The 25,367-nt window shown below is 44.5% G+C and overlaps 1 protein-coding gene across 5 annotated transcripts in view; it reads right to left on the bottom strand.

Annotated features, from left to right (window-relative positions):
- LOC140210909 (uncharacterized) overlaps positions 1–25,063 on the bottom strand; it is a 29,310-nt gene extending 4,247 nt beyond the window's left edge. Inside the window, exons 1-3 of one of the 5 annotated variants that reach the window (XR_011889330.1) lie at positions 24,941–25,063; positions 22,225–22,389; positions 13,945–14,179 (exon numbers count right to left, since the gene is read on the bottom strand). Coding sequence is in view for 1 of the 5 variants with exons in the window: in XM_072280181.1 (XP_072136282.1) it covers positions 12,829–13,779 (951 nt within the window). In the remaining 4 variants the exon portion in view is untranslated. Of the gene's footprint in view, positions 1–2,143; positions 6,857–10,656; positions 14,180–22,224; positions 22,390–24,940 lie in introns of those variants that run through there. The other 4 variants (XR_011889328.1, XR_011889329.1, XM_072280181.1 and 1 more) reach the window with 4 other exon arrangements.
- Positions 25,064–25,367: the final 304 nt, after the last annotated feature.

Below are 25,367 nucleotides of genomic sequence, written 5' to 3'. Positions count from 1 at the left end.
TGGACTGGTCAAACAACACTGAGGCTGTCTACAAGAAGGGTCAGAGCCGTCTCTATTTCCTGAGGAGACTGAGATCCTTTAACATCTGCCGGACGATGCTGAGGATGTTCTACGAATCTGTGGTGGCCAGTGCTATCATGTTTGCTGTTGTGTGCTGGGGCAGCAGGCTGAGGGTTGTAGACACCAACAGAATCAACAAGCACATTCGTAAGGCCAATGGTGTTGTGGGGATGGAACTGGACTCTCTGACAGTGGTGTCTGAAAAGAGGATGCTGTCCAAGTTGCATGCCATCTTGGACAATGTCTCCCATCCACTACATAATGTACTGGGTGGGCACAGGAGTACATTCAGCCAGAGACTCATTCCACCGAGATGCAACACAGAGCGTCATAGGAAGTCATTCCTGCCTGTGGCCATCAAACTTCACAACTCCTCCCATGGAGGATCAGACACCCTGAGCCAATAGGCTGGTCCTGGACTTATTTCCTGGTATAATTTACATATTACTATTTAACTATTTACGGTTTTATTACTATTTATTATTTATGGCGCAACTGTAACGAAAACCAATTTCCCCCGGGATCAATAAAGTATGACTATGACTATGAAACCTTCCTACCGCAGAGTGTGCTCTCTCTGTCCTGCTGTGTGGATCAGCGAATCGTTGTGAGTTCTGGAGCGGCTGCTCAATGAAAACTCAGTGATTCAGATGCTTATTAATAGGAGAGGAAAACTCTCTTGTGATACCAAAACCTTCCCTGGAAATGGCGATATTGGCATTTAATGAAATGATAGTAGCAGGTGTGCGGAGGTGTTGTCAAATAATTTCAAGCAATAAAGTTTTATATGTTCATAATTTGTTCATAAAATATTCAGTAGATTTAGCAAAAACTGAGTCAGAGTAAAATTCGAAGATAAGGTTAGAATAAAACGTGCAGATTCTCTCATTAATTTCATTTAAAGAAAATCGGTATTTGTTTCAAAAGCTTACTTTTGAATATTCTGATTGAAAAGCAGGGTAGCATGAGTGTTTGGCTTAGAGAGAGTGGGGGAGAGAGGGATAGCGAGAGAGAGAGAGCGAGAGAGGGGAGAGCATGAGAGATGGAGATAGACAGACAAAGAGAGTGGGGGAGAGCGAGAGAGAGACTGACAGAAAGGGGTGAGAAGGAGAGAGAGGGGAGAGAGAGAGAGAGAGACAGAATGAGAGAGAAGGAGAGAGACACAGAGAGACTGACAGAGGGAGGGAGAGAAGGAGAGAGACAGCAGAGAGTGAGAGAGAGACAGACAGACAGGGAGGGGGGAGACAGAGAGAGAGAGAGAGAGAGAACGAGAACATTATTATTCTTTGCACTCGGTTTCTCGGAAGGACTCTAATCCACCTACTGTTTTTTATTGGCTTTACTGCATTATTTATGTTTAGAGAAAATAAGAAGTCGGACATTTGATACATCCTTTAAATTTGAAGAAACCTGACAACCTTTTATTCAATATTTTCATATGGTTTGATTTATTGCTCTTCCAGTTAATTTCTCGAAACTCTGGATTTGATCAGAAAGTTTCTAGTTTTTTTTTTGCTTTTACTCTCAATATGGGCTACCCAGTCCCCTTTTTTCTTTCTTTCTTTTTGATTATAGAGAATAGTGGGTTTTATATATATCTATATATAAAAATTATAAAAGTTTCTTTATCTTTTTTCTTTTTATGAAATGATAAGAGCAGAATTGATTATCTTACTTTTTATTATATATTATTAGATTAATACTATGTATGATCTTGATAATGTTTATTTTACATTTTATATGTATTGTTATCGATATAGATGTCTGAGATAATCCTCTTCTTTGGAAATGTGTACTTTTTGAAATTAATAAAAAGGTTGATAAAGGAAAGGACAAAGGGAGGGAGAGAAGGAGAGAGGGGGAGAGGGGAGAGAGAGACAGAGAGAGCATTATTATTCTTTGCACTCGGTCTCTCGGTCTTTCTGTTCCTTTTCAAGTGTTTCATTGCCAATTTTCATATCATCGTAATAAAGTGGTTTAGTCCATGAAACATGTGCGGGAGAGTTTTTAAAGTACAAAGCCTGTTGCATTGGGTCGGTTCCACTCTCTTGACCTCAGAATTCTGTGGCCAGCACAAACTGACCTCTTTCTTGGTTCCAGTGAAGAACCGTGAGTTCATCTGTGTCTTGACACGCCCTTCGCTCTCTCCGGAGCGTTGCAGTACCGAATGCAAACAGATAATTTCAAAATCAAAACCACGTTCATTATCACTGTTAACTTAGCAGCAGCAGTTCAATGCAATACATAGCATAGAAAAAGTGGATAAATAAGTAAACTAATTACATTGGATGTATAGTGAATTTTTAAAAATCATGCAAAACACAAGTAATACATGTTAAAAATGTGAGATAGTAAGCACGAGTTCAAAGTCCATTTAGGAATCGGATGGCAGAGGGGAAGAAGCTGTTCCTGAATCACTGAGTGTGTGCCTTCAGGCTTCTGTATCTCCTACCTGATGGTAACAGTGAGAAAAGGGCATGACCTGGGTGATAGGGGTCCTGAATAATGGATGCTGACACTCTCCAAGAAGATGTCCTGGGTACATTGTAGGCCAGTACCCTCTTCTGGCAGGGGAAGGGCTCAGACGAGACCAGAGAGCATGGTGTCGGCTTTGCTGTGAAGAACTCGCTGCTGAAGATGGTAGAGCCTAGCAAGAAAGGGACGGAGCGGATCTTCTCGCTTCGACTCCACACACCTGACGGGCCTGTCAACCTTGTCAGCGTCTATGCCCCAACCCTCTACTCTACAGAAGACGCAAAGGACGAGTTCTACGACCAGCTCTCAATGACGATACAGAAGATCCCAAGTCAGGAACAGTTGCTGCTACTTGGTGACTTCAACGCCAGAGTGGGCGCCGACCACGACTCCTGGCCAAGCTGCCTGGGGCGGTATGGGATCGGCAACATGAATGACCACGGACAACGACCGCTTGAGCTTTTCATGTTCCACGAATCGTGTGTCACCAACACCTACTTCCAGACCAAAGCTCAGCACAAAGTGTCTTGACAGCATTCCCGCTCCAAACACTGGCACCAGCTAGACCTGATAATCACAAGACGCCGTCACCTGAGAAACGTGCTCATGACTCGCTCCTTTCAGAGTGCCGACTGCGACACGGATCACTCTCTGGTTTGCTGCAAGATCAGACTTCGGCCGAAGAAGTTGCGCTACCCCAAGCCCCCATGCAAACAGCACATCGATGCCAGTAAGACACAACACCCAGACAAAGCGGCGGAGTTCATCAAGTCACTGGAGGATGCTCTCCTTGCAGACCCACCAGAAGTAAATGCTCAGGAGAGATGGGACTCTCTCAGGGACACTATCCACAGCACTGCACTCAAGGCCTTCGGGAAGAAACGGGGCAAGACACAGGACTGGTTTGAAGCGAGCTCAAGTAAGCTCACCGCCATCATCGAGGTAAAGCGCTACTAGAGCACAAATACCACCCCAGCCAGGCAACACTGCAAGCGCTAAGGACAGCAAGAAGCAAGGCCCAGGAAACAGCCAGACGGTGTGCACATGACTACTGTCTACAACTATGCGAAAACATTCATTCATCATTTGACACAGGCAACATCCGTGGAGTGTACCAGGCGATCAAGAAAGCCATCGGTCCAACCCAGAGCAAGATAGTACTACTGAACACCATAACAGGCGAGACCATCAAAGACAAAGGCAAGCAGATGGAGAGATGGGTGGAGCATTACTCTGAACTCTTCTCCAGAGAATACAGCATCTCGGACAGCGCGCAGATGCCGTGGAACGCCTGCCTGTCATGGAGGAACTGGATGCATTGCCGACTGCCGAAGAGCTGAGTAAAGCCATCGACAGCCTGCCCACTGGAAAGGCACCAGGATTGGATGGCATTCCACCAAAGGCCATCAAGTGCGCAAAGGGCGACCTGCTAAACCACCTGTACGAACTACTGTGTCAGTGCTGGATAGAGGGAGAGGTGCCGAAAGACATGAGAGACTGCAACATTGTCACCATATATAAGAACAAAGGGAACAGAAGTGACTGTAACAACTACAGGGGAATCTCCTTGCTGAACATCGTTGGGAAGGTCTTTGCCTGCGTGGTCCTGAACAGACTGCAGAAAATAGCCGAAAGGGTATATCCCGAGCCTCAGTGCGGTTTCAGGTCAGAACGCTCCATAATCGACATGATCTTCTCCCTTCGACAGCTACAAGAGAAATGCAGAGAGCAAAGACAACCACTCTACGTCGCTTTCATTGACCTTACGAAGGCCTTCGACCTTGTGAGCAGAGACAGCCTGTTCAAAATCCTCGCCAGGATTGGTTGCCCTCCAAGGCTCCTCAGGATAGTTCAGTCATTCCACACAGACATGAAGGGCATCGTTCAGTTTGACGGCTCTTCTTCGGAGGCCTTCAACATCCGCAGCGGTGTGAAGCAGGGCTGTGTGCTTGCCCCCACCCTGTTCAGCATCTTCTTCTCTGTCATGCTGAAGCACGCCTTTGGAACATCAACTGATGGTGTCTACCTCCACATCAGATCGGACGGGAGGCTGTTCAGTCTGTCCCGGCTGAGGGCAAAAACCAAGGTTTGTGAAGTACTCATCAGGGACATGTCGTTTGCAGACGATGCGGCACTGGCAACACACTCTGAAGAGCAACTGCAACGCCTCATGGACAGCTTCTCAAGAGCCTGCCAGGACTTCAGCTTGACCATCAGCCTGAAGAAAACCAACGTGTTGGGCCAAGGCGTTGAGCACCCCCCTGCCATTGCCATTAGCAATTACGAGCTGGAGGTAGTTCACGAGTTTACATACCTTGGCTCCACCATCATGGACAGCCTCTCCCTAGACCCCGAGATCAACAGACGGATCGGACGAGCAGCCTCAACATTCGCCAGGCTGACAAAGAGAGTCTGGGAGAAGCTGACGACTCACACGAAGGTTGCAGTCTACAAGGCCTGCGTCCTCAGCACACTGCTTTATGGCACGAGACCTGGAGCCTCTACTCCAGACAAGAGCGGCGTCTCAACGCCTACTACCTTCGCAGCCTGAGACGCATCCTGGACACCACATGGACTGATCGGGTCACCAACAATGAGCCTGGCCCGCGCCCAGATACCCAGCCTCTTCACCCTGCTCCAACAACGCCATCTCCGCTGGCTGGGCCTCGTACACCGCATGTCGACGGGTGGATACCGAAAGACCTGTTGTACGGGGAACTGGCCTCCAGCAAGAGAGCACAAGGGCGGCCCATCTTCGTGTCAAAGATGTCTGCAAGAGAGACATGAAGTGACTGAACATGAACATCGAGAGGTCGGAGGACATCGCAAGCGATCGCTCTCGCCGGAGGCTGGAACTACGCAGAGGTCTAAAAAGAGAAGAGAAGCTGAGACTTGCTGCTGAAGAAAAGCACAATCGCCAAAAAAACAACACCAAGACAAACCTGGAGGAAAGCGCCTTTAAGTGCAGTCGCTGCAGCCGAGACTGTCACTCCCGTGTGGGCCTCTACAGTCAAAACAGACGCTGCTCTACCAACACAGACTGAAGCAAGACTTTCCAGGCGCAGATCCATGGTCTTGTGAGACTAACGAATGCCACCTACTGTTCTATGGTCTTCACAATCTCTTCGCCTACCTCTTTCTGAACCCTGGTGTGTTCACCTTCTGGTCCAGGAGTCTTATCTACCTTCAGGCCTTTCAGCTTCCAAAACACCTTCTCTCCTTGGCAAAAGCATTTATCCTCACTTCTGCCCTAGATACTCCTGAATGTTTGGCATTTATGTAATAAATTCAATGACACAATTGTAGTGGGTGACTTCAACCTGCAGGAAGATTGGGAAAGTCAGATTGGTGTGAGGTTGCAAGAAAGGGAATGTATTGAATGTTTATGAAATGGCTTTTTAGATCAGCTGATGGTTGAGCCTACACGGGGAACTGTTATCTTAGATTGGGTGTCATATAATAACCCAGATCTTATTAGGGAGGTTAATGTAAAGGAACCATTAGAAGGCAGTGAACATAATATGATTGAATTCCTACTGCAATTTGTGAGGGAGAAGCATAGATCACATGCGTAGTATCGCAATGGAACAAAGGGAATTGCAGAGGTATGAGAAAGGTGATTCCCCAGTGGATTGGAAAAGGATACTGGTGGGGATGACGCCAGAGCAGAAATGGCTGACGTTTCAGAGGATAGTTCAAAATGTACAGGATAGATATATCCTGCAGAAGTAATTCTCAAACAGCGGGGCGAGGCTACCGTGGCTGACAAAGGAAGTTAAGGACTGTATAAAAGCCAAGGAAAGTGTTTATAAGGTAGCAAAAGTGAGTAGGAAGTTAGATAATTGGGTAGCTTTTAAAATCTAACAACAGCCAAATATAGAAAAGCTATATGAAGGGTAAAGCTGAAATATGAGAGCAAACTAGACAATAATATAAACTATTATAAAAATGCGAAAGGAAGGCGAGAGTTGATATTGGACCACAGGAAAATAATGCTCATGAGGTAGAAATGGGGAAGAGATGGTAGATGAACTTGATAAATACTTTGCATCCGTCTTCTCTGTGGAGGACACTAGTAGTGTGCCAGAGATCCGTGAGCGTCAGGGAGCAGGAGTGAGTGCCATTGTTATTACAAAGGAAAACGTGCTAGTCAAACTCAGGTTCTTAAAGTGAATAAGTCACCTGGACCAGATGGATTGCATCCCAGAGTCCTGAGAGAGGTTGCTGAAGAGATAACAGACGCATTGATCATGACCTGTCAAGCATCACTTGATTCTGGCATGGTGCTGGAGAACAGGAAGATTGCAAATGTCAATCCAATCTTTGAGAAGGGAGGAAGGCAAAGAAAAAATTATCATCCAGTTAGCCTAACTTCAGTGGCTGGGAAAGTGCTGGAGTCTATCATAACAGATGAGTTTTTGGGGTTACTAGTAGAGTAATGATAAAATAAGTCAAAGCCAGCATTGCTTCTGTACAGGAAAATCTTGCCTGACAAGCCTGTTCAGATTTCATCGGGGAAGTAATAAGCAAGATGGTCAAACGAGAGGCAGTGGATATCATTTACTTGGATTTTCAGAAGGCATCTGATCAGGTATCACACATGAGACTGCTTAACAAGATAAAAATCAGAAAAAAAACACTGCCATTGATAGAGGAATGGCTAATAGCCAACAGGCAGTGAGTGGGAATAAATGGGGCCTTTTCTGGTTGGCTAGCAGTGACTAGTGGTCTTCAGGGGTCAGTATTTGGTCCGCTACTTTTCACATTGTTGGTCAATGATTTGGATAATGGAACTGATGGCTTTATGGAAAGGTTTGCGGATGATACAAAGGTAGGTGGAGGCATTGGTAGTGCTGAGGAAGGTATGCGATTGCAGCAGGACACAGACAAATTTGAAGAATGGGCAAAAAAGTGGCAGATGGAATACAATATTGGGAAATGTACGATAATGCACTTCAGCAAAAGGAACTATTATCTGATTGGGGAGAAGGTTCAAACAACAGAAGTACAGAAGGAAATACGAGTCCTTGTGCAAGACTCCCAGAAGGTTAATTTACAGGTTGAGCCTGTGGTAAAGAAGGCAAATGCAATGCTGGCATTTATTTAAGGTGAAGTAGAATATATAAGCAGGGAGATAATGCTGGTACTTTATAAGACACTAATTAGCTGCACTTAGAGTATGTGGGACCCATATCTCAGAAAATGTGTGTTGTCATTGGAGAGAGTCCAGAGGATGTTCAAGAAGATGATCCGGGAATGAAGGGGTTAAGATATGAGGAGTGTTTGCCAGCCTTGGGTCTGTACTCCTGCACTGACCTATGTTTAACAAATGTGGGTGGTGGGGGTAAATCTCACTGAAACCCACCGAATGTGGAAAGGTCTAGATAGTGTGGATGAGGAGAGGACTTTTCATATGGTGGGGGTAGCCATAACAGAGGGCACAGCCTCAACACTGAGGAGCGACATTTTAGCGTAGTTAATGAGGATTTTATTTAGTCAGAGAGCAGTGAATCTGTGGAATTCTCTGACATAGACGGCGGTGGGGGCCAAGTCAGTGGGTACATTTAAGGCAGGAACTAATAGTTTGCTGATCAGTCAGGGCATTACAGGATATGTCGAAGAGGCAGGTGCATTGGGGTTGAGTGAGAACCAGGATCAGCCATGACAGAATGGTGGATCAGACTCGATGGGTTGAATGGCCTAATTCTACTCCTATGTCTTATGGTCTTATACTACTGCTGTCTTACACAGTGAAGATTGACACAAAATACTTATTACATTCAGCCGCTATTTCTTTGCTCTATTACTAAATCACCAGCATCATCTTCCAGTGGTACAATATCAACTCTTGCCTCTCTTTTACTCTTTATATATCTGAAAAACTTTTGATACTTGCTATCGTTGGCTCACTTAACTTAATTTTTCATCTTGTTTCTCCTGTGTGTTTTTTCAGTTGTCTCCAATTGGTTATGTAAAAGCTTTCCAATCCTCTAACTTCCCACTACTTTTTTGCTATATTATATGACTCCGCTTTTGCTTTTATTAAAACAGGAGAAAATCTGTGGATGCTGGAAATCCAAGCAATACATACTCAAAATGCTGAAGGAACCGAGGAGGTCAGGCAGCATATATGGGAAATAGTAAACAGTCGACATTTCGGGCCGAGACCCTTCATTAGGACTGGGAAAAAAAACAGCTGAGACATCAGAGGACTAAGTGTGGGGGTGAGAGGGGTGGAAGAAGTTGTAAGTGATAGTTGAAACTGGGAGAAGGGAGTAATAAAGGAAAAAACTCCTTAGGATATAATTTCCTTAACGATTCTCGAAAGATCATTGCTAATGCCTCCACATCAATTCAGCCACCACTTTCAGATCTCTGGGGTGTACACCATCTGGTCCAGGTGACCAATTTACCTTCAGACCATCTCTGTTTCCCAAGAACCCTCTCCCACGTTACATAACTTTACACATTCTGACCAGTGACATCCGGGACTTCAATATTCCTGCCAGGGTCTTCCACAGGTAAGAGTGATGTACAGTATCCATCTGCCATCACTTTGCACCCCCACCCCATTACTACCTCTCCAGCATCATTTTTCAGTGGTCCGATATCCACTTCTGCCTCTCTATTACACTAAATGTACCTGAAGAAAAAATTGGTATCCTCTTTAATGTTACTGTCTAGCTCACCTATGTATTCCATCTTTTCCTTAATTATTTTAGTTGCATTCTGTTGGTTTTTAAAAGATTCCCAATCCTGTAACTTACTAGTAATTTTTGCTTTATGCCCTCTTTGGTTTTTATGTTGTCTTTGGTTTCTCTTAGCAGACACGGTTTTGTCACCTTACCTTTAGAATACTACTTCCTCTTTGTCATGTGTATATCCTGTTCCTTCCGAATTGCTTCCAGGAATTCCAGCCATTGCTACTCTGTTTTCATCCCTGCCCATGTTCTTTGCAAATCAATTTTGACCAATTTTTCTCTCATGCCTCTCTAATTCTCTTTATTCCACATCTGACTTTAGCTTCTCCTTCTCTATTGTCAGGGTGAATTTGATCAGATTAAGATCATTTGCCCCTAAGGGTTCTTTAAACTTAAGTGACCGAATTAATTCTGGTTCATTACAATACCCAATCCAGAATAGCTGATCCCCAAGTGGGTCAAACACGAGCTGCTCTAAAAATGCATCTTGTAAGCATTCTAGGAATTCCTCCTCTTGAGACCAACCCCATCCTAATTTTCCTAATCACCTGCATGACAATCCGCCATGACTATTGTAACATTGCCCTCTTGGCACGCATTTTCTATCTCCCATTGTAATTTGTGGACCACATACTTACTGCTGTTTGGGGGTCTCTATACAATTCCCATCAGGGATTTTTTTTTTACATTTGCTGTTCCTTAATCTTACCTACAGATTCTACAGCTTCCAACCCTATGCCACCTCTTCCTAATGATTTAATTTAATATTTTACCAACAGAGCCACACAACCCCACTACCAACACACATAAAAGTTGCTGGTGAATGCAGCAGGCCAGGCAGCATCTCTAGGAAGAGGTGCAGTCAATGTTTCAGGCCAAGACCCTTCGTCAGGACTAACTGAAGGAAGAGTGAGTAAGGGATTTGAAAGTGGGAGGGGGAGGGGGAGATCCAAAATGATAGGAGAAGACAGGAGGGGGAGGGATGGAGCCAAGAGCTGGACAGGTGATAGGCAAAAGGGATACGAGAGTACCCCACTACCGGCTTGTTCTTGGCTTGTTCTCTCAAGAAACATATACAGTAGGTATCTGGGAAACAAGAGGACCTGCAGGTGCTAGAAATTTGGAGAACTGTACAGAAAGTGCTGGAGGAGCTCAGCATGTCAGGCAGCATCTATGGATGGGAATCAACATTTCGGGCCAAGACCCTTCATCGGTACTCTTGATACCCACGTAATTGGAATATCAACAAGCAAAGAAAATAGAAAATAGTGCAAAATGGGGAAAACCTTTGACAAAATTTAGTTCAAGGCTTAAAAAAACCTGCCAAACAGAACTCAATTGTTAGTAAATGCAACAAAGGCAAAAAAACACTTTTATCAATACCAACATTGACTTTTTTTTAATAAAAATATCTTGGTCCTATTTCAATCAGTAAAATTTACAAAGGTAAATAAGAACTTTAGAAATCTTTAGAAAAGGTTATTTACACTCAAACCCACTTAGATTAACACTACCTTGGACAGAAGGAGGAAGAGAAATAACACACATGAAAAAAAAAATCACACAACAGTCAGATAAAACTTCTAAGTATATATTTCCATCAAAAATGATGAGGATTCAGCACTCCATGTCTGTATCTGCAATCATAATAAGAAATACATACCAGAAAACTTAAATGAGAAGCCAACTCAGAAAAATGAGTCATCACTACGGAAGAAAACATTAACCAGTGGAATGAGTATGACCCTCCATGGGAGACATCTCAACGATCTGAGCAGACGAGATGGTGACAAGGAAGCATCGACCACCTGACTGAGAGTTGGAGAACTCTTCCCAGAAACAGAGGGGTTTCTTGCAGAAATACGGGACAAGGTGGTTAACAAAAAGAAAACAAAATCGAAAATACATGAAATACAAACAAACAAAGCAGTAAGTGCAGAAAATGCCACGAGAAACCACACACAATCCAACACATTCCAGGATCCTGCAGCAGTTTAACTCAATCTGATTACTTACAAAGTTACAATCAAGTGGCAAATATCATTCACCAAAATCTTGCTTTAAAATATGAATGCCCTCCATCACTTCATAAAGGCACCATAAATTCACACTTGATCCAGATTTAGAGTCAAAATCTTACAAATTATATGATAATCAATACATTATTTCAGATAGGACAATCCATAATAACCATCCAGATATAATATTACAGGGTAAAGAAGCAGGAACAACTCCCTGAATAGATAAAAGCATTCCCAACACACACATGTTCCTCGACCAGTGGAGCACCTCACCACAGGTATTGTTTGTGTCATCAGTCACACAACCGAAAGAATTTCTCTGTCAATCAGCTTCCAAATATTGCTACTTTGTCATTTGTTGCCATGCCCCGCTGCTGATTCCCTTCTCCTCATCATACGTTCTTACTCCGACTATCGTCCAGAGCCCCAAACTCTGCCCTGCGCAGACCCGCCTCTGGTTTCTGACCCTGCTCCATTGAACATCCAACTAATGGTTTTGAAATTCTGATTTCAGTCTACAGAAGATAGTGGTGTTTTCAACAACCTTTTAGAAGCAGGAAAAAATGACCCATAATGTGGAAATGAGTCGTGATTAAGGAGGTCATTCTTCCTCAGCCCAGAGACTCGAGGGGCGAAGAACGTCTCAGACAGAACTGCAGTCAGCTCGACTTCTTCAGTCTGGAGGAAATTCAAGGGAAACCTCTTCACCCACAGAGTGGTGACTATTTGGAACCCATCACCACAGGAAGAGCGAGAGAAGAATAACAGGGGAGGACTGAAAAGGACTGTCATGGAACTGAATCACTGGCAGGGTCCAGCCGGCCTGACTTGACTCTCTACTGTACACTAGGTGTGTTATAAATTCACTAAGTACCGGAGACAGAGTTTAAAGTAGAACTGATTTATTGTCTCACATCCAGAATATTAAACTCCAGTCCCATTAAAGGTGAATATGCAGAAGAAACTCCTCCCATGCCCAGTGACCAGGGTGCAGAACTGGGTGTGGTGAGCAGCAGCAATAATTGCAGAGTTCAGCAACGACAGTCACTCTTGAGACTGCATTTAGCAACAGCGATAGACAAATATCCAACATGCAGCTCATTGAAACCTTCTCTCCAGTGTGAACCCGGTAGTGTGTCACAAGTGCAACTTGCTGTAAGGTTTCACTGCTCATGTAATGGCCTCTCTGCAATGTTTCACTGCTGAGGTAATGGTTTCTCTGTAGCAGCAATGTTTAGGTTATGACTAGAGATAACAGGGTTTTGGAATGCAGAGCTATCCAATGACAGAAATGTTCTTCCTTGTGAGTTTGGAAGAGGAATTTTCGTGGTCTTTAGCTAGGGAGAGATGAGAAGACGCGAATGCAGAGAGTAGGCCCTTTTTATTTTATTTTGTTTACTTCATTAACTCTATCGTCAAAGTAAGAATTATAAAGCTCATTCGTTTAATCACATATTGTGTACTGTTTGTTATTTCAGGGTACTGATTTGTAACAAGGTACACATCACGTAGCATCCACCCAAACGAGATTGCTTAAGTTTGGCCGGGCTGGGGGGCTATCACCCCCTATATTAAGCTGCCAGCCGAAGTGAGTTACATAAGGTTAGATGACTGACTGAATCCTTTCCCAAGTCTGAGCAGGTGAATGGCCTCTCCCCAGTGTGAACTCGCTGATGTACCTTCAGATTAGATGACCTAATGAATCCCTTCCCACACACTGAACAAGTGAACGGCCTCTCCCCAGTGTGAACTCGCTGATGTACCTTCAGTTGAGATGACAAAGCGAATCCCTTCCCACAGACTGAGCAGGTGAATGGCCACTCCCTGGTGTGAACTGACTGGTGTGTCAATAGGTGATATGAGCAAATGAATCCCTTCCCACAGTCTGAGCAGGTGAACGGTCTCTCTCCGGTGTGAACTGACTCGTGTCTCAGTAGGTTATAGGATGAAGTGAATCCTTTCCCACAGTCTGAGCAGGTGAATGGCCTTTCCCCGGTATGAACTGACTCATGTCTCAGTAGGTTATATGACGAAGTGAATCCCTTCCCACAGACGGAGCAAGTGAATGGCCTTTCCCCGGTGTGAACTGACTGGTGTACCAGCAGGTCGGATGACTGAGTGAATCCCTTCCCACAGTCTGAGCAGGTGAATGGCCTCTCTCCAGTGTGAACTCGCCGATGTACCTTCAGAGTAGATGACTGAGTGAATCCTTTCCCACAGTCTGAGCAAGTGAACGGCCTCTCCCCAGTGTGAACTCGCTGATGTACCTTCAGTTTAGATGACTGAGTGAATCCTTTCCCACAGTCTGAGCAGGTGAACGATCTCTCCCCGGTGTGAACTGACTGGTGTCTCAGTAGGTGAGATGACAAATTGAATCCCTTCCCACAGTCTGAGCAGGTGAATAGCCTCTCTCCAGTGTGAACTCTCTGATGTACCTTCAGATTAGATGACCGAGTGAATCCCTTCCCACAGTCTGAGCAGGAGAACGGCTTCTCCCCGGTGTGAACTCGCTGGTGAGCCATTAGGTTAGATGACTGAGTGAATCCTTCCCCACAAATTCAGCAGATGATCAGCCTCTGCCCAGTGTGAACTGACTGGTGTGTCCACAGGTGAGATGACCAACTGAATCCCTTCTTACCCACAGAACAGGTGAATGGCCTTGACCCAGTGTGAACTCGCTGATGTACCTTCATGAGATGACCTTGAATCCCCACAGTCTGAAAAGGTGAACAGCCTCTCCCCTGTGTGAACTGACAGGCATGCCAGTCAGTCAGATAATCGAGTGAATCCCTCCCCACAGTCTGAGTCCGATTGATGATTGAGTGAATCCCTTGCTCCACTTCTAATATACGTGGACAGAGACAGCAAAACTGGCGTGCTGTGTTCGAGATTCCCGTAGATAAATTCCTTGTCGTTTTTAACCTGAAAAAAGATTTATAAAATCAATCAATGACTGAAGGACAACATTTCAGATGAGATCTCTTGAGTTGCCAAGGTGTGATCTGACATCACACTGTTACAGTGAGGTTCAGTACAAGTTGGAGAGAGAAATCATCTTCTAACTGGGCACAGTGCTGGTATCTGGAATGACCATCAAATTCTCTGATGCTCTTCCTGTCTCTATAAGATGGGGCATTTCTGCCATCTCCAATCGGTGACCTGGTTCAGTTTGACACTCTCCATTGATATTATTCCCTGTTCCCACTGAGCTGCATGGGTGCCTGGCCCCACAGGAACTGAAACACTTTCACACAAATAGCCTTTGTTGACGTGCAGCTGGGATTTTCTTTTATCTACTGTCAATGTAAAGTGCCACAGTGTTAAGGCTATGTAAACATTTCCTGCCCAGATGAATGGTTGGTCCGCACAGCTGTTAAAAGGAATTAAATGAATATTAGTATTATTTCATGTTCTTGTCAAGAGTCATAGAAAAGTACAACACAGTAACAGGCCCTTTGGCCCATCTAGTTTGTGTTGAACTATTTAAACTGTCTACACCTTTACTCCTACCATCCAGGTACCTATACAAACCTCATAAATGTTGAAATTGAGCTCGCATGCACTAGTCGGGCTGTCTGCTCATTCCACACCTGGATGACCGTCTGTGTGAAGAAGTTTCCCCTTAATGTTTCACCTTTCACCCTTCATCCATGGTCTCTTGTTGTAGTCCCTCATAATTTTGGTACACCCCCATTAAATCTCCCCTCAATCTTCTACATTCCAAGGAATAAAGCCCAGAGCTGTTCAATCTCTCTTTATAACCCAAGACCTCTAGACCTGGCAAAATCCTTGTGAATTTTCTCTGAACTCTTTCAAACTCTTTTACATCTTTCCTGTAGGTTGGTGACCAAAACCGTACACAATACTCCAAATTTTGCCTCACCAATGTCTTCTACAAAGTCAACATAACATCCATCTCCTGTACTTCGTACTTTCGTCTATGACGGCCAATGTGCCAAAATCTTTCTTTCTGTCCCTATCGAACTGTGACACCACTTTCAGTGAAATATAGTCGTGTATTCCCATATCCCTTTCTTCTCCAACACTTCTCAGTGCCCTACCAGTCACTGTGTAAAACCTACCCTGGTTTCTGCATGTTAGACAGAGATTCATCATGAGGTGCCAGAGGAATTCCGTTTCTCTGATGCTTGGCTCTGAGCTCCTCGCCAGCTGAGTTCGAACAAATAAACTGGTGAAAAGGATACGCTAAACACCTCACACTTGTCTGCGTTAAATTCCATTTTCCATTTCTCAACCCATTTTTTCCAGCAGTCCAGATCACATGCATGCCATGATATTCTTCCTCGCTGTCCACTACACCACCAATCCTGGTGTCATCCACAAATTTGCAGATTACTGACAGAGATGAAAAACAACAACAGATCCAGCACAGATCCATGTGGCACACCACTAGTCACAGGTTTTCAGTCAGAAAGGCAACTACCTGCTACCATACTCTGGTGATGAAGTTTTAAGGGGGATGTAAGAAATAATTCTTGGACTCTTGTAAATAATGGGTTAAAACTAAGTGCAAACTTACGTGTGCTCTGTTCTGGATAGTGTGCAAATTTCTGTTTTGTCCTTCACTGAGGAATCTGCTTGCAGCTTGTTTAGATTAACAGCTCACAGATGTCTCTTGGGAACGTTATGTAGAGTTGAGTTCTCATGAGACACGAATTGAACTAAACTCCCTCCTTTGTCTAACAAAAGAGAATACTGATAAGGATTGGACAGAACATTAATTTGTAATTAAAATCCTTATTTAGTGGACTCTCTTATCTAAGAAATTAAATTTTGCTCCAACAGACTTGGTGGGAATACCAGTTCAACTAAAGTCCTCTTTGTTTCAGGATCTCGGCCCGAAACGTCGACTGTACCTCTTCCTAGAGATGCTGCCTGGCCTGCTGCATTCACCAGCAAATTTGATGTGTGTTGCTCCTCTTTGTTTCGTTAGTTCTATAATTGTAACGTTTTTGCATGTTAGACAGAGATTCAGCACGAGCCGCCAGAAGGAGAGGAATTGTGTCTCTCTGATGCTTGGGTCCGATCTTCTCGCCGGCTGAGTTCGAACAAATAAACTGGTGAAAAGGATAAAGTAAAGAACTGTTTGTAGTGTGCTTATTTGTCCAGCAAATTTAAGTTTACACCATAAAAAGTATCCCATCCAGATACAGGTGTCCCCCACTTTTCGAATGCTCGCTTTATGAAACCTCACTGTTACGAAAGACCTACATTAGTACCCTGTTTTCGCTTTCAGGTGTTTTCACTGTTACGAAGAAAGGCAGCACGCGATAAAAAAGCAGCGCGCAAAAAAATCAGCGCGCGATAAAAGGCAGCGTGCGCCCGAGCAGCCGCTCTGCCCCGGATTCGGAACGGCATTGCTTAAACATGTTGCATTGAGCAGCTGTTAGCAAGATGAGTTCTAAGGTGCCTGAAAGAGTAAGGGTGTTACACTTAGCGTAAAACTCGACATAATTAAGCGTTTTGATCGTGGTGAATGAAGCAAGGACAAAGTGAGTTTGGCTTGTGGAAGTTGACAAAGATGATGTTGAAGAGGTTTTGGCATCCCATGGCCAAGAACTGATAGATGAAGAGCTGATGCAATTGGAAGAGGAAAGGATAACAATCGAAACCGAATGCAACCGAATGCAGAAAGTGAAGCAACTGCGTGAGATTTTCGCTGCAATGATAAAGTACGACTTTAATTTTGAAAGGGTACGTAGGTTTAGGGGATATTTGCAGGATAGTTTGAGTGCTTACAAACAACTGTATGATAGAAAAATGCGCGAGGCTCAGCAGTCAAGCAAGCCTTCCACATCAGCCACAGCAGATGACGAACCTCGACCTTCGACATCAAGGCGGGCAGTCACAGGAGAAGATGAGCTGCCTGTCCTGATCGACGATGAGATGACACCTCCGTGTACCACCACCCCAACACCCGAGTCCCGGACAGATACTGTACCGATTCGCGGAGAATGCTCTGATCTGCGCCGACATTTGCATGCCAGGCAGCACCTAATTAATTAGCATGTTTATTTCGGCTTTTTTCTTAACAATGTGCTGTGTGCTTCCCGGCTACCGCTGCATTCTTCGCGGCAATGTATCGGGTCGGCGGCCCGGAGGGTGGGGGCTACTGCACCACCCAGCCTGCGACGACTCAGTCTAACACACCATCATCAGTGTGCTCGGTGCTGTTTTCCCAATTCCAGTAAGTGATACTACACTGTACATACATTATTTCTACTTTATATAGGCTGTGTATTTTTACGTGTTATTTGGTAGATTTGGCAGCTTCATAGTTTAAAGGCTACTGCAGAGCGCGTTTATGCCAACAGCGCTTGCGTGAGATTTTCTGCCGAGAGCGCTTACGTGAGATTTTTGCTACAGAGATCTGTGCAGGCAATCGTTGTAGAGAAGTAATTCTACTTTATATAGGCTGTGTATTTATCATATCATTCCTGCTTTTACTATATGTTACTGTTATTTTAGGTATTATGTGTTATTTGGCATGATTTGGTAGGTTATTTTTGGGTCTGCGAACGCTCACAAAATTTTGCCATATAAATAAATGGTAATTGCTTCTTCGCTTTACGACATTTCGGCTTATGAACCTTTTCATAGGAACGTTCTACCTTTGGATGGCAGGGGAAACCTGTACTTCACAACTTTGTATGGCTACTCTCTCCTTTTGACTTCAAGAATTACCAGCGAACTGTGGAGATGGCTGAACACATCATGGAAACAAGCCTCCCCTCCATGGACTTGCTCTATACTTCCTGTTGCCTCAGTGAATCAGCCAACATAATTTAAGATTCCCAGAACTCCAGACCAGACATTCTCAATTCTCAACCACCCATCGGGTCGAAGATAAATGAAAACAAAAAACAGAAAACAGAAAACATACCACCAGACCTAGGGACACTTTCCATTCTGCTGTTATAAGCAAACTGAATATTCCTCAGCATTATAAGATGGACTCTTGACTTCATAATGTAAGTCGATGTGACCTTGCACCATATGTCTACCTGCAGTGGTTTTCTCTGTAACCATAATGCTTTGTTACACTCCGTTAATGTTTTACCATAATCTACTGTTGTAATGTGCTGATCTGAGAGGATGGTACACAAAACAAGATTTTCACTGGACCTCGGTACATGACAATACTAAATGATTCCCCACTTTAATTGCATGGAAGTATTAGACAGACTGAGCTTCTCCTCTAGAACTTCCAGAGGGAGATTTCACTGAAGTGTACAAATGTTTGAGAAGCCCAGAAAAACAGAAAAGGCTTCCTTCTTGCATTAATAGGGCTATATACCTTGAAACATTGGCTGCACTTCGGCAATTTGTAACAGTGGAATGAAGTCAATGAAAAAAAAAATGCCCACCCACAATGAGAGAACATGACAGATCTGGATCTCACTCTCTTGTCTGAATGGAAGAAAGATTAATATGCACAACCGCGAGAAACAAACCCGCAGACGTAAAGCATGTGCTACCAGGCCATGAAGAAACGATATGATTTGGCGATATGAGTCAGCTGCACCTTTCCCCATTCCCTGTCAAACTTGAACTTGAAGATGCGCCCCACCCTCCCCATTGGCTGGTCTGCAAGAATATTGCCAATATGAAACCGGTCCGCAGCGCGAGAAAGGTTGGGGACACCTTACATAAGGAACCGCACACATGACCCCAGACCCTGGTGTAGCAAACCCATGCATGACATCAGGCATGTGGTGGGGGGAGGGAGGGGGAGGAGATAAGATTTTTGGTTCCATGGCTCTCTCCAGGGAAGGTGGGACCTGTACAGAAAGGACTACAGCAAAAGAGAAGGTTCTTTGGAAGCTGAAGATCTGAAAGCAGATAAGTCACCTGGACCAGATGGTTTACACCCACAGTTCTGAAAGAGGTGGCTGGACAAATTGTGGAGGCATTAGTAATGCTCCTTCAAGAATCACTTAATTCAGGAATGGTTCTGGAAGACTGGAATATTGAAAATGTCACTCTACTCTTCAAGAAGGGAGAGAGGCAGAAAAAAGGAAACTATAGGCCACTCAGTCTGACAGTGGTTGGGAAAATGTTGGAGTCGATTGTTAAGGATGTGAGTTCGGGGTACTTGGAGGCACAAGATAAAATAGGCCGGAGTCAGCATTGTTTCCTCAAGAGAAAATCTTGCCTGATAAATTTGTTGGAATGCTTTGAAGAAATAATAAGCAGGGTAGACAAAGGAGAATTGGTTGCTATTGCGTACTTGGATTTTCAGGGCTTTGACAAGGTGCCACACCTGAGGCTCCTTAACGAGCTCTGAGCCTATATTATTACAGGAAAAATGGCAGGAGGAAATGAGTGGGAATACAGACAGCCTTTTCTGGTTGGCTATCGGTTTCTAGTGGAGTTCCACAGGGGTCTATGTTGGGAACGATTCTTTTCATGTTATATGCCAATGACCTTGATGATGGAATTGATGGCTTTGTTGCAAAGTTTGCAGGGGATGTAAAGATAGTTGGAAGGGCAGGTCGTTTTTGGGAAGTAGGGAGGCTACAGAAAGATCAGGAAAATAGGCAAGGAAATGGCAGATAGAATACTGTGTTGGGAGGTGCATGATTATACACTTTGCTAGAAGAAATGAAAGGGTTGACTATTTTCTAAATGGAGAGAATGTACAAAAAAAATCTGAGGTGCAAATGGACTTGGGAGTCCTTGTGCAGGATTCCCTAAAGGTTTATTTGTGGTTTGAGTCTGTGGTGAGGAAGGCAAATGTGATGTTCGCATTCAGTTCAAGAAAACTAAAATATAAAAGTGAGCATGTAATGTTGGGACTTTATAAAGCTCTTGGATTATTCTCAGCAGTTTTGGGCCCCTTATATCAGAAAGGATGTGCTGACACTGGAGAGAGTTCAAAGGAGGTTTACGAAAATGAGTACAAAATTGAATGGCCTGTCATATGAGGAGCATTTGATGGCTCTGGACCTGTATTCAGAGGAATGAAGGATGATTTCATTGAACCTTATCGAATGGTGAATGGCTTTGATTGAGTGGATGTGGAGAGGATGTTTCCTGTATTGGGAGAGTCCAGGACCAGTGGATGCAGCTTCAGAATAAAGGGGATATTAGGGCGTCCTTTTAGAAGGGAGATGAGAGGGAATATCTTTAGCCAGAGAGTGGTGAATCTGTGGAATCCTTTGCCACGGGCAGCAGTGAAGGCCGAGTATTTATGGATATCAAAGGCAGAGGTTGCTAGATTCTTAATTGATGACAGTTTACGGGAAGAAGGAAGGAGACTGGGACTGAGGAAAATTGGAACAGGCATGATTAAATGACAGAGCAGGTGCGATGGGCCAAATGGCGTAATTTTACTCCTATATCTTATGGTTTTACATGGGGGTACCAGAATGACATCACATGTGGGTGAGAGTTTGTATTCAAAAGCTGTTTAATGGACGTTTTTAATGATTTCAGGGGGTAAACAAAGGAAACTTAATGGGTTTCATCAATGGATCCAATGTTGTGTGATTTAAAGTCCCCTGCAAGATACCCCGCTCTGCCATATTGCCCATACAGTGGGCGGTGTGTTGCTTATCTCAAGTTGGGTCAGAAAACCCCAATGTTTCTGAGGAGGACTTTCCAGGGTGGTTTGGTCTGGGGTGGCTCAGTCAGTGCAGTGTCTCGTTGTTTAGTATTTTCAGAAACAACAGATTTGCTAATATAAACTGGAATTGCCAGCAGGGTAAAGACAGGTTCGTATCAGTTAACAGAAGAGCTCTCGTCCCTGCGGTCCGGTCTCCCGGCGATCTATACACCCCAGCAGTGTAGGTATCCCTTCCTCTAAGAGTGAGTGAATCGTTCAGATAGCTGATCGCTGACAGGAGTTATATTTGTTGGTCATTAAAGTTCATCCAGATTTGGCTGGATGGAGTTAATGCAGAGTTCGGGAGTGTCACAGTGAAAGATCCGAACAGCCAAATCCTCTACGTTGTCCCTCCGACCTCCGGCCACTGGTGGCGGCGTGGGGACCTCCTGCAAATCACAGCTCAGTGCCGACCCCAGATGTTGCCGGCGGTTCTCCTGGTTGGGTGGCGATGAGGAAGGGGCTGATCTCAGGTTTGTGTAAATTGAAGGTCGGTTGCAGTGGGAAAGGGCCAGGACTGAGCCGGACAGCTGGACAGGAATGTAGGATCAGTTAGTTCTGGTTCCCCAAGCTGTGAGAGTGGATGTCAGTGACGTGGATCTGTTTACGTGTACGGGTGTGGGGTAAATGGTGGGAAAGTTGTGGGGCTACTGGCAGGGTGGAGGGTGTTGGGGATGTGGGTTATCAGACACAGTGTGACTCGGGAGGAGGGGTCCTAGGGCAGATTAAGTTGTAAACAGGGGAGGATCTGGTCCATTGCATCAGACAGCTTTCAGGAAGCAACAAATCTCTGTTTATATTAATCACTGTCTAATCTTGCTGCTAACATTGTGTTTGTCACAGAGCCCAGAGTCTGGGAACAGCTAGATGGTAGGACGCAGATAGTGATGACGGGAGGCTGTTTATTGGAGTCAAGGCCAGTGCCTCGTGGAGTACCCCAGGGTTACACCCATTGCTACTTGTCATCTAAATCAATTATCTGGTTGAGAATATACAGGGTATGAGTAGTGAGTTTGCAGCAAGTAATTTCAAACAATTACTTCTCTTTGCAAGATAGTAAATATGAACACCCCTCTTTCCCTCTCCACACTCAGAACCAACCAAAAGCTACTTCAGAAGATGCAAGTTCTTCAAATGAGCAAACACTGAGGGAATGTGAGTGAGTTTATAGAGCTGGGATACTGACAGTACATTACCAGACCTGGAGTGATTGCAACTGGGTCTGACAAAGGCATAACTGATACTTCTGGGCACAGTCATTCTCACCTCAACTATTCCCTACCTTACTTTGTACAGATATGTAATGACTAAAGGACCAGTTTGAGTAAATGAGACTCACCAAACTTGCTTCTGACTGAATCAATGGAAACCCTGAGTCAGAAGGGTTTTCTCCAGTTGGAGCTGTCAATCCATGGGCTGGTTCACTTGCTACTGTTCCTTCATCTTCAGTCGTGGTTCACTTCCAGTTGTGGGTTTTGCTTCCAATAAATCTCTCACCACAGGTCTAACATTAACATGAAAGATAATGAAGCACATTAACAATACAAAGGAGAACAAAATATTTCTGCTCACTGAAATCTAAACATTGAAGACAAATATAATGATCTCAGTGAACAAAGCTGTAATTGTCCCTGACATGTCACAAAACCTGATATGGAATAGGAAGGAGTCATCATTCGGTCATGGTAAGATATAAGAAGTAGGAACAGAATTAGGTGATTCAATCTATCGAGTCTGCTCCACCACTCAACCAGGGCTGAGATTTATTCCAACACCATATTCCTGCCTTCCTCCTGTAACCCTGAAGCTACTGAGCAATCATGAATATATTCATCTCTGCCCTAAATATACCTAAATGACAGCCTCAACCACCCTCTGTAGCAACAAATTCCACAGATCAACCATCTTTTGGCTGAAGAAATTTTTCTCATCTCAGTTTTAAAGGGAAGCATCTTTATTCTGAGACTGTGCTGTCAGATCAGACTCTCCGTCTAATGGAAACATCCTCTCCATGTCCACTGTATCCAGGCTTTTCAGTATTCAGTAGGTTTACTTAACCACCACCCCCGCCTTTCACCACCCCGTCAAATGCTCCTCATACATAAAGCCGATCATTCCTGAGATTATTCATGTGAACCTTCTTCGCAACAACTGCACTGAACACATCACCAAGTATAACAGATGATCAGGAAATTTAAACCATTCCAGGGTGAATGTAATAGAAAGAAATTGGAATCACCAGAATCGCTCAACAGGTAAGGAACTGCTGTGGAGAGAAAAATAAATTTAATGAATCAGGTTCACAATCTTTTGTCATAATGGATTCACAATTTTCCGTTTTTAGTGCAGATCTCCAGCAACTTGAGTTTCTGTTTGATTTCCACTACCTGACAGACAGATGACAGTGAGGAGGAATTTCCAAACACAGTTCGAACACTGAACCCCCAGGTCTATTTCTACTGGTGCAAACACAGAACAGCCCATTTAATCACAGCCTCTCCTTGTGAGGGATGGAATACAAACTCATTCTCACCACAGATTAACAGCTATTGCTTCCAAAGGAACTCCAGAAACAAACATTTGATCCCATACCAGAAGTACTCACTCAACACCTTATAAACCCTGGCAGCTTGATCCTCGGGTCCATTTTACTTGGATCGAAAACTGTGATATACCAGGACCCAAACTCACAGGGTCACACAGCTGAACCTGCCACTTACCCACCCTAAGAGTCTCATACATCGTCCCCACATCTCACACTGGGTAGTGCAATCCGGGATTTCCCCACAACCAATGTCCAGCTGCTCGAAATTTCTGCTTCACTGCAGAAGGACGACCATCCAGCCCCATCTATAGAAGTACTAACCAAAGTCAAAGCCAAAACATCAACAGTTCCATATGCCTGGAATGCCAATCACAGCATTATAGCCCAAGCACCAACTCTCCCAGTACTCCTTGCTGCCAGTACAATGCTGCATTGTGTCAGCCAGTCACTGTTCAAAAACTAGCACTCCCACAGTAATACAAAACAGAACTGGAACCTAATGATCCTCTAGCATTCCAGCTAACAAAAACTGCTTCCAGGTGTAAAACAACACTTCACAATGAAGACAAGGGTTAGAAGAAAGATTGCTGATATAGGTGTCATGCAGGGTGGACCAAGGTTGACCCAGATGGTTGATAAACGTCACTGAAGCTGGAGGTGAGGAGACTAGACAGAGGTTGAGCAAGATGGGCAGGGAATGAGCAGATGGAACCAGGTGGAGATCAAGGATGATCACAGATGGTTCTCCAGCAATACACAAATACAGAATTAATAGTACACACTACAGTATAAAAGATCTTAAAATGACAAAGTTAGAACAAACAATAAGAACTTTGGCATTTACACTTTGACCCTCACCAAATTTTATCAACACACCATAGAAAGTTTCCCATCCGGACACTTCATGCCTTTGCACGGTAACTACTCTGCCTGTGACTGCGAGGAACTGCAGAGACCTTTGGATACAGATCAGCACATCACAGAAACAATTCTCCCCACTAGGCTTCCCAGTTCCTCGGTAAAGCAGGCAGTGAAATCAAAGATCCCACAACCTGGAACGTTCTCCTTTCTCACCCACCCCAGTCGGGGAGAAGGCACAACAGCCATAAAGCTCAAAGACAAATACAAGGAGCCTCAGGAAGTGAGGTGAGTTAGGGGAAGTTAACGGAACTCAGTGGCCAACATCAGATTTCCCCAACATGACATGGAGGAAGCATCACCACCCATCCGGGGATTTTAGACATACACAACGTAATCTTGCGTCACAAAGCGGAGGGCAGGGCAGATCTGCGGCAAACAGCCTCACGTGACCTGTTGGCGCGACTCCCACTTCAATTCCGGAAACAGACAGACTGGGCTCCTGGTTTGGATCGTTCAATGCAGATTAAGTGAAGTCTACACATTTTTGATGAGCACAGATAATTGGAAAATAAATGAGTAATTGGCCCTCAGTTCGGAGCTCACGGGCCAACATTAGATCTCCCCGCTCAGGATCGGTCTCAATACTCACCGATGGGAAAGTGATACCTTTGGCCCGTAGACAGTGATCCCGACCCCCGCTCCCCGACCCAAGCAGCGTGCACCCTTCCCGATCCCGCAGACGATATACTTAAGCACTGAGCGGAAAGGAAAACACCGCCCACCCGGAGACTGTGAGCATGCGCGAAGTGATGTTGCATCATCCGGAGGGCGGGGCCTCGGAAACAGACGCGCAGATGCTGCCCATCTGCGGTTAAATGGGAAGGCTGAACGGGATCACGTGATCGGTAAAGTCTACCACCGCAGGCAGAGCTTCCAGCTACCCACCAGTCTGTGGAAAGAAACAAACTTGCCGTTCACATCTCCTCTACCTTAAATGTACTGTATTGGACATTTCAACCGCTAGGAAAAATATATCCTCTGTCCAATCTATCTATTCCTCTCGTAATCTTGTAAAC

The sequence above is a fragment of the Mobula birostris genome, chromosome 16, assembly GCF_030028105.1.
Source record: "Mobula birostris isolate sMobBir1 chromosome 16, sMobBir1.hap1, whole genome shotgun sequence".
Taxonomy (NCBI): Eukaryota; Metazoa; Chordata; class Chondrichthyes; order Myliobatiformes; family Myliobatidae; genus Mobula; species Mobula birostris.
The sequence above is the reverse complement of the archived record's forward strand: the minus strand, read 5'-3'. Positions and strand labels throughout refer to the sequence as shown.